We start from the raw sequence: 9,538 nt of genomic DNA, 5'->3' as shown, positions 1-9,538 counted from the left end.
ATGTGGTGGTGCCAGGGACCGGACTGGGCAGGCCCATGCCGAGCGCTGAGCTGCTGTGTGTGCATTGTGGTGGGTGGGACGGGCAGACAGGGCGCTGAGCGGCAGCGGCAGAGGARGGTGGGGTTTGGCCCGGGCCGGTGCTCAGGTGAGGACCAAGACTCTGTTCCTTATGGAAGGCCCAGACACGCTGCACAGGAGAGCAAAACGGGGCTGGTTTTGCGCAGTGACAGTGCAGTCAGATGGGCTGCTCTGACCGTAGTGGATCCAACCGAGGAACTGCTCGTGCAAGTGTTCACCTGAACACTGCCCAGCTGGCTCCTGTGCAAGGATCCTGTTTAAATGCCGGTGCCAGGGAAGAAGTGGCTGCACTTGTGTTCAGTGCAGGGCCGGCAGCGCTGGCAGCAGCTGAGGGCAGGGCTGGGGCAGGCTGTGCTGCTGCAGAGCAGCTCCCTTGTGCTGCCCAGCCCCGGTCCCAGCTCAGGCGGATGGGCAGGTGGAGGAGTCCCAGCTCAAGGTCTGCACCTTGGGGCGCAGCACGAGGAAAGGAGATTCAGCCTGGAGGAAGGGCTGGTTCGCTCGCCCCAGAGCCCCGGGCCCATCTCATCCGCAGGGCCCTTGCAGCAGCAGTGGCTGGGATTGGATGCTGAAGGGAAAAGGAAAGAAGGGCTTGTAGTGGGCAGATGTGGGGAAATCCCTCTAGGGCAGCATGTTCCTCCTTAACAGACTGCCTGCAGCCTTGAGCAGCAAGATTTTCACTCCCTCTCAAAGCTGCTATGTTTACTATTCTGAAAATCCCAGGCATTCCTGTACCTGGATTGGTTCCTGTCCAATTTTGAGTCTCTTAGTGATCTTGCCCTCCCTGGCTGCCCCTAGTCCCCAAACCATTCATCTTCCAGGAGTTCAAGCTCCTGGGCGGCAGCTCGAGGGGCTTCCAGGCAAGGGGAGGAGGCATTCCCCCCCTCAATTCCCACCTCAGCCCTCTGCTCCCCTGCTTTTTCCTTCCAGGTTCTCCAGCTCATTCTCCATTTACTTTTAGTGCTGCCACCATGTTTGTGGTTTTTGCCAGGGACCCACGAGCAGTAAAGACAAGGAGTGAAGGTGGGCGCATGGGTTATGGGGTGGATTTATGTTTGTGCCGCTGTCTTTTGGCCATAGTGAGGATTGTGAGCAGACCGTGAACTCCAGCTCCGAACTCTGGTGGAGGGGGGGAGATGTGCTTCGGGATGCCAGTCTGAGATGTAACAAGGGGGGAGTTTGTTGGGGGAGACCACTGGGAGGTGGTGGGGACTGTGTGAGCGTGTGTGTGTATGTGTGCCTGCCTGGGACGTGGTAGGGCTGGACGTGCAGGTACGTGCCTGGCCAGGGTGGGAGAGGAGCTCTGTGTGCGTGTGATGGGAGCCCCGCTGGGGCACATTGATGGCTGCATGTATGGAGGTCTTTGCCTTGTGAGGGACCCAGTTACGAATTGGCATCTCTTGCTGGGGTGTGCTGTGTGTCCACACCAGCTGCCTGGCCAGAGATGACCCTGGGAGTCCTGCATGTAGCTGGCTCACTCCTAGGCCAGCCATGCATTTTGGGGGTGCCAAGGTGAGATCTACCAGTCTGGGTCTCCCACTGTGAAATGGTGTGTGCAGGCCAATGCTGTTTGCACAGGCAGCACGTCTGGGGGTGACGGGCTGGCACCCATTGGGAGAGGAGAGCCAGGTGGTCCCTGGCCTCCGGCAGGGTCGCCCAGGGACCTGTCACAGCAGATACAGGACAGCTCTGTCTTGCTCCACTGTGCTTCAGAGTGGCAGTCGGCATGTGCTAAGTTCATGGCTCTCTTGCAGGTGCTCCCCATTCAACCAGCAGCACCTCGCTGCACTCAGAGCGGTCCATCAGCGGCATCAACCTGGTGGGCTTCAGCTCCAAGCCAGACGGCATGCACCAGCGCTCCTACTCCGTCTCCAGCGCGGACCAGTGGAACGAGGCCGTGGCCATCCCCAGCAGCTGCCCCAACCCCTGTGAGTAGCTCTTCTGACCTGGCTCCTCTCAGCTACAGTGAAGGGAAGGGTTATTTTGGCAATGGGGGGGCTGGCCTGAGCTCTGCTCCCGTGGCTGTGACAGCATTGGTTCAGCATGTCAGGCAGTCTTTTGGCTCTTGTTGGGACTGTCCACCTTCGGGAGGGCCAGCAGGCTGTGCCCGGGCCGGGGGGACACATGCGCAGAAGCGCTGCTGCCGGGCGCGGGAGCAGCCTTTCCCTGCCGAGGGATGCCCCGACCTTTCCTCCGACTGCCCACGTACAGCTCACTGGACAAGAAGCAGCCAGGACTTTCTCCCATCTCTGCTCCTCATCAGCACCCCCATCCCCCAGGTTCTGGGATAGTTGAATGAATACGAGTAATTCCTGTCTCCTGTGCACGCACCAACTGCGTCCCACCCCCTCCCCCCACGCTCACTCGCTCTCTGTGATGTTTCAGGACAGTTGAGTGAATTAAAATAATTCATACATTTCCCAACGTAGCCACTTTGCCGAATTGGAAAATAAATGCTTTTGTGCTGCATTCATCACTCCTTCGTTCCTGGCTCTGACGCCGCACTAAAAAAGCAGTTAAATGCACATCAAGAGTGGAGGAGCCATTTCCATGCCTGCTCGCCCCTTGTAGTTCTCATTAGCGCGGCAGCCGCCCCCCCGCTCGGTCCCAGGGGCTTTCGCAGTTTAAAGAGAGCCTCTTTATGATCATTACCGGAGTCCGACTGTGCGGGCGCCATTTGCAGCTGAGGAGGCTCCTCATTTGTAACTGTGAAAAACTATCAATTTCAGCGCGCCTGATGCAGCGGCTCCATCATTGGCCCCATCAGCTCCCTGCTGGAAGCGAATTAATCAGACTGTTACTGCTGATGGGGCAGCACAGGCGACGGGAGCGGAAGGGCGCAGCTCTGAGCATTAATGTGCCGGCAGCCCTCGCCCCCGCCCCTCGCGCGGACACGGGTGCAGCGGAGCCAGCGCTGCTCCGCCAGCACCAGCAGAATCGAGGTGCGGGAGCAGGGCCTGCGCTGCGCTGCCAGAGCACGCTCCCGGAGCTCGGCAGGGCCGGCCCCTGCGCCGGCAGCGGCTGCTGCCTGGCGTGTCGCCCCTTCCCACCCGCGGGAAGCGCTCGCCCCAGTTGCAGGAGCATCCCCCGTGCTGTGCAGCAGCTGCGCGTGTTGCCCTCGTGCACGCACACACACGCAGGCAGAGGTGCAGACTGTGCTCACATCCCTCCATGCGCACGTGCAGATGTGGTTCACCCCTCTGGACAGGGCCGGTGGAGTGGGCTGCCCGGGCGGCCGCTCCAACAAGAGGCCTTGTGGCAGGTGCCAGCTCTTTGCTGCAGTCCCGCTGCAGAGGCCAGGTGTCTGGAGCGGCTGGGCTTCGAGCTTTGCCTGCCCTGGCACTGTCCTGAACACACAGAGAGCACGTTGGCCGCTCTGCTCCCACTCCGTGCGAGAGCCTTCTGTGTTTGCTGCCACCCAAAGCGATCTACCTATTTCATGCAAAGTAACCCGGAGATTGATACAAATAGGAAGTGAGATGCTACTGCTTCTCCCAGTGACACGAAGCGGGTGAGATGTCGACGTAGTGCTAATTGTATGTCTCAAGCACCGATAGCTGCCTGCCTGCTCCCCGGGGAGTCCCCGCTCCACAGGCAGTCGTGCACCAGCCCCACAGCACTGCAGCTGGGGCTGCCTGTCCTGCTGTTAGCCATCCAGAGACAGGCAGCTGGGAAGATGTGCTAGGGGTCTGCTGCTCCAGGACAGTCAGACCCACTTTCTTCGGGGTTTCTGGAGCAGTGGCATAGCCAATTGCCCTACTAAGAGCCAGACAATCTGTCACTTGTACTTTGGCAGGGAAACAGCGATTTCCTTCCTCCCAGTGTCTGTATCCCATTCTCAGGACTGCTCAGGACTCTCAAAGGAAAGGTTGGGGCCAGGGAGATCTCCTGGAGCCTGGCCCTTGGGAGGGCGAGCAGAGGGCTGTCCCTGGGCACCTTCCCCATTGGCTGCAGCAGCCCCGAGCTGCACTCTTAGATCCTGGCTCTCTGGGCCAAGTGTTTCAGCAGTGGGCAGGAAAACTGGGTTCTCGGAGTCATGACAGAGGAGGCTGCTGGGGTGGAAAGGCTCCCAAGTACAGTGGGCCTGGCTAGGCAACACAGCTGCCTCTCCGCTCCAGCGTGCCTGTACACACAGCTGAACCATACTCCTCGCGTTCAATTATGCTGCTGGGTCTGTGCAGCCAGATCCAACTTTTCTCCTCTGTGTTTCCAGCTGTTAACTGCAGAGCAGGGTGAGGAATATTTTTCTGCTTGGAGCCAAATAGTTTTCTCAGATACTTGCAGGGATATACAGAGAATGCAGACTGATATTATAGCAGCTGGAGATGAACTGTCTCCTTTGGTTGCATCTTGGAGAAGTGTGAGGTAAGCTGTCATGTAAACACACTCCAGCATATTTTATGTTTTTCCTTTTGGGAGAACCACTGTGGCCCACCTGTGGGCACCAGTGAGCTGCCCTTAACCTCAAGGTGGCTTTAAGGAAGGAACTAGGACGCACCACATATGTCTGTGGATGGATTCTACCTCCAGGTTCCTATGCGGAGATGGGGACCTGGAAAGCCTTGAATGGATCAGAGGACCTCACCTCTGTGGTGCTGGGGAAAAGCAGGAAGCATAACCTGTATCTGAAAAAGTCATACATGATCTCAAGGAGGCAGCGTGTTTCACAGTCTTGCCCATTGCATTGCAGTCCCATCCCCATCCTGTTAGAGCCCCTGGAAGTCTCCAGACCCCACTGCTGTGGCCTTTGGCCGTTGGGCAGTAGGAAGCGCAGGGATACTGGTAAGCTCTGCTTGTGCAGAGTGGGAGGTGCTGGGCTCACCGCAGCCTGCTGGAGCTGCAGAAGGGCACGAACCCTTGCGCTCAGCCTGGAGGGGTGCAGCGTGCAGGCGGGAGCACCATTTCGCCCTGGGGATGCTGTAGTGAGCAGGTGGGCAGCAGAGGCAGGATGGAGGCACCATGTGTAGCCTCAGACAAGAAAAGTTCAGGTCTCCTGCGACATCCAGGCTGAGAGCTGTGTGTTCCTCACACCTGCTCTAAACATAGTCCTGTTGGTTGATCTTAGTAATTTATATATATAAAAATGGAGTCTAATTTTATTAGATTTATCTCTCTTAATTGTCAACTATGAACCATTTCCCGGTGGATGAGTAGCAGCAGAAAAACCCTGCCAGTATGTGTTATAGTAGAAACTAGAGGAGGAAAAGCTCTGACGCTGTGTCCTCTCCTGGCTTTGGCTAGGGGGGGACACATCAGCTGTAATCTCAGACTTTCAAATGGGACTGCTCCTTGCTGCTGGCTGTAGCCCTCTTCATCCCAGTGCTAGCTGTTTATCTCACTAGAGACAAGCCATACCCCAGAGAGCCTAGTTTCACTGAACCAGGCTGAAGAAGGAGAGTAGAAACTAGAGAGGGACACAGGGCTTGCCAAGTCACTGGCAGCCCTGACTGCTGGAGGGCGCTGCCCTTGTTAGACACTGTGATTGCTTTCTTAATTTCAGGTGCTACAGAACATGAAAATTGGAGGTTAGTAGTTGATAGGAGACATGAGGTTGTTGCAAAGAGGACAGGGAGCTGCCCCGGACAGAAACGCCACGGGCACTGAGTCACTGTACGTTTCCTGCGGGTGGGTGGACGCGGGAGAGGCACGAGTGCATTTCGGAGAGGGTTAACAGTGCAGCGAGGGCTCCTGTGCCTCGTTGCTTTCCCCGGAGTCTGCATTTTTATGCTGATTGGAAGCCTGCGCTGTGTGTGCTGCTGAAATTGAATGTCAGGCTTTTGATTTTGTTGCTGGTCTCTAATGAAATTTGACATTTAATGGTGAGTGCAGCRGCAGCGTGTGTGTGTGTGATCGGAGCTTGATTAGCGCGCTCTAATTGACAGTAATTAGGCAGCTCCCTGATTGTTTCTAATTCTGCTATTAATTGTAAGGAACAGTATGATTGAGGATAAATTTGGTGCGTTGCTGCTGGGGATGCAGCTTCTTCAGCTCCGTATCGGAAGCCTATTGAGACCATCATGCTTAGGTTCCTGTGTGTGGCAACCACCGTCACTTCGCCTGGCGGAGCGGCACCGAGAGGGAGACGTGCGCCCGCAGCAGGGACACAGGTGCCGGGCAGGACCCGGGAGGGCCTGAGGGCAGCTCCCAGGCGTTGTTCCCCCGCAGGACCTGGGCCTCGCGGTCTGAGGATGGTGCTGCAGAGCAGTGTGTAGAGGCACTCGTGGGGCTGGTGTGTCAGGCCACCCCASGCCGTGAAATGCGGCTCTGCTTGTCATGGCTGTGCAGCTGTCAGTGCKGTCTCTGTGTGCTCGTCCCAGTGGCACAGCGTGAGGGCTGCCCCTGCACGAGGAGTCTCCCGGCCCAGAGCCAGACGGGGTGTTGGAGCTGCCGCGTGGGATGGGACTGAACGTGGGGCCTGTGCTGTCCAGCAGGGCGGTGCAGCGTTGAGCCCGGTGGGGCACTGTCACTGTCTCTAGCACACTTGGTTGCCTTTAGGAAGAGCAGACTCTTACTGTCTGTACGTACATTACTTTCTTTATCTTTGTTCCTAGCTAATGGCACTGCCGATTCTCTCAGCTCCAGCCCAAACATTTCCAATGCTGCCAGCCCGAAGCTGGAACCACCTCCGTCACCGCATGCAAACAGGAAGAAACATCGCAGGAAAAAGAGCACAGGAACCACTCGGCCTGATGGCCCCAGCACAGCAGCAGAAGGTAGGAAAGGTCTGCTCCTTTGTGGGCAGCTCCATCAGACCCAGAGCTCTGAGAGCCCAAGAGTCCTGCTGGGGTGGCATCTCAGGGACTCTGCGACATGGAGATTTCCTCTCAAAGCCGGCTTGTGCTTAGTCAGAAACAAATAACCAGCCCATCTTGATTTGCCCTTGATTTCTTACCTGCAGTGATAGCAGGGCTGCCATTATGCCTGTGATCATGACTGCATCTACTACTAGTGGTGATAATTAATAACTGTATTAGCAGAGCTGAGGTTAAGCAGTTAAAGTTGCCGAACACTTTCTTCCATAAGAACCTGTTTTTATTTGCTTGTATATTTGCCAAACTTTTGTCGTTTAAAATTCTTGTGCTGGACATCTACCTCAAACTGTGAGTTCTTCAGAAAAGTTTATCCAAGCCAATTGAAGAAATACACATTGTTTTGCCTATGCTAAATGTCCTCATGGTTTTTCTGTTGAGAAGTTCTGGCGTCTCTGTGATTTTTAAGATAGACCTGAAGCTTGGCAGGGAGCTTGCAAAGCATAGGGAAGTACATTTTGCAGTCCCTGTGAAAATTCATCCAAATGTGTCCAGGTAGCGATTAGCTCCAAAGCSTGCATCTGTGGTCATTCTCTGTAAAAGACGGGATCCTCAATCTGTAAGAATTTGACTTTCCCTTAGGTCATCCTGCCTCATAGCACTSTATAAGATTTTTGTAGTAAACCAAAATAAAGTTCTAATTCAGATGGCTAAAGGCTGGGCAAGAGGGTGAAGTACAAGTGTTTGTTTGAAACAAAAGGCTACTGTAAAACAAAACAGAAAATGCAGTCTGGCCTGTGTGTGACAAAACACACTGTAGCTGCCCTGGCATTTTGCTCCAAATTACAGGTCAGCCTGTAGACAAGTGGCCCAGGTTTTCCGTGGTATAGCAACTCATCTTCAATTCTCTCTCTTACAATCATCAYGGTGATGATTTGCATTGGAGTTTGACAACTCTGTTGCTCAGTCTTTCCTGTTGTAGGTGATCTTCACCTGAAAACTACTGATTCTAGGAAAGACTTCCCCTTTTCAGTGGTTGAGTCAGAGATCTTGAATATCACTTGAGTGTATAATATGCACTAGRTGCCTCATATAAAGCASAGTATTAATTGTACTCACATCTTGKTAAACTGAAATGTTCTTAGCTCTGATAAAGACAGTATGTTGACTCTTTGGACACATTACTGCCCTTCCCACATCTACTCTCTCAGTCTGTAGTTTCTGGATCTTGATAGATAAGAATGAGTTCTCAGTCCTGTGCTTTGACAAAGAGAGACACCTGTGTTCTTTATGTATCTGAAAAGAGGAATACCAAAGAGTAGAATGACTTTACACCTGCACATGGGACTAAGAGAGTGTGTACTAAAATCATGTAATTAATAGAGAGCTTGGAAATACAGGAGAAGGTTCAAAACAAGGTCCCAAAATTGATTCAGAGCTGATGAACACATTTATGACGTGGACATACCAGAATGAAGATTGAGAAGTGAAAGACTGATGTTATCAGTACTTACAGAAAAAGAAATCTGGTCCTGTAGGACCATTCAGCATAGCTGATAAGGGCCTAAGAAGATGGAGAGGCTGGAATCTGAAGCTGCACAAAATTGAATACAATTTCTTAGTAGAGAAGGTAATTAAAAACAGAAACACTTTTACGAGGTAAGAGAGTGGACTAGCCACTGCTCAAAGTGTTAAAATTAAATGAATTACTTTTCTACAGGGCATATCTGGTCCAGCCTCTGGCAGAATTCCCTGGCCTCTGTATGCAGGTAATCCGACCAGGTTATTGTAACCTTCCTTCTTGACTGCCTGGTCCTGAATCTTTGAGCCATCCCAGCTTTCTTGTCGTCTCATAGGGAACTTTTTCAAATACGTGCTCATTCTTGCTGCCCTTCCCTGGTTGGAGGTATCCTTGGGAGGTGGCGTGACGGAGGCTGCGCATAGTGTCCCTATGGTGCCACATGATGTGTGTGAGGCATCGGAATATTTTCCATTATTCCCTTCCCCTGTCCTTGTCCACAGTGTTTTGCTGAGCAGAGGTCTTGTGCTATCTGCTGTGATAGCCAGGCCTTTTCTTGAGTTGATATAGTTAATTTAGAACCCTGTCAGGTGCTGGAGTAATGTACTTTTTTCCTACAATGTGCATTACTTTGCATTTATCAACATGGAACTTCATTGCCAGTGAAGTGTCACTCACCAAACTTCATTTGTCATTGCACAGAACTTGCTCACAATTGCTCCTCCTGGCTGCCAGAAGCCTCTAGCACCAGAACTGAGAGCAGGAAAAATGCCTCCCCAGTTATCTTCAGTACCACTCCTGCTGGGAAACATGACAGTCAGTTGCTTAACCTGCTCCAGCACAGGGTAGGAAGAGAATAGTAAGGCTACAGCTATGGGGGGTTACCAGAACCAGGCAGAGACAGGAGGGACACTGTAGAGTGGATAAGGCAGTTATGATCTGTCRTCACATGAGCCATCCTCCCTCTGTATCTTCAGCTTGAATTCAGTCTTTCTAAGTCCTTATTTCTTTGTGCAGTCAGCAAAAAGTTGCAATGATGTCCCCTGGCTAAATGCTATAGTTGGTAAGCAGAGATAGTAAGAGCCTTCTGCTCCCAGGTACACCCTGGATCAAAATGGTCTCATGCAGTGACTTAACAAACACTTGTGGCATGGTATGGTGATTATTAGGCTTTCCAGTTGGCTTTTTAAAAATT

At 53.1% G+C, this 9,538-nt stretch overlaps 1 protein-coding gene across 1 annotated transcript in view; it reads left to right on the top strand.

Annotated features, from left to right (window-relative positions):
* Positions 1-9,538, top strand: part of AGAP3 (ArfGAP with GTPase domain, ankyrin repeat and PH domain 3) — a gene marked incomplete at its 5' end in the record, with an annotated part of 120,432 nt that overhangs the window by 96,305 nt on the left and 14,589 nt on the right. The window contains 2 exons of the mRNA XM_085312027.1: positions 1,830-2,003; positions 6,627-6,788. Coding sequence (XP_085168153.1) covers positions 1,830-2,003; positions 6,627-6,788 — 336 coding nt within the window. The remainder of the gene's footprint in view (positions 1-1,829; positions 2,004-6,626; positions 6,789-9,538) is intronic.

This window comes from Rhea americana, unplaced genomic scaffold, assembly GCF_003343005.1.
Source record: "Rhea americana isolate MKP2758 unplaced genomic scaffold, rheAme1 scaffold_354, whole genome shotgun sequence".
In the NCBI taxonomy this organism is placed as follows: Eukaryota; Metazoa; Chordata; class Aves; order Rheiformes; family Rheidae; genus Rhea; species Rhea americana.
The sequence above is the reverse complement of the archived record's forward strand: the minus strand, read 5'-3'. Positions and strand labels throughout refer to the sequence as shown.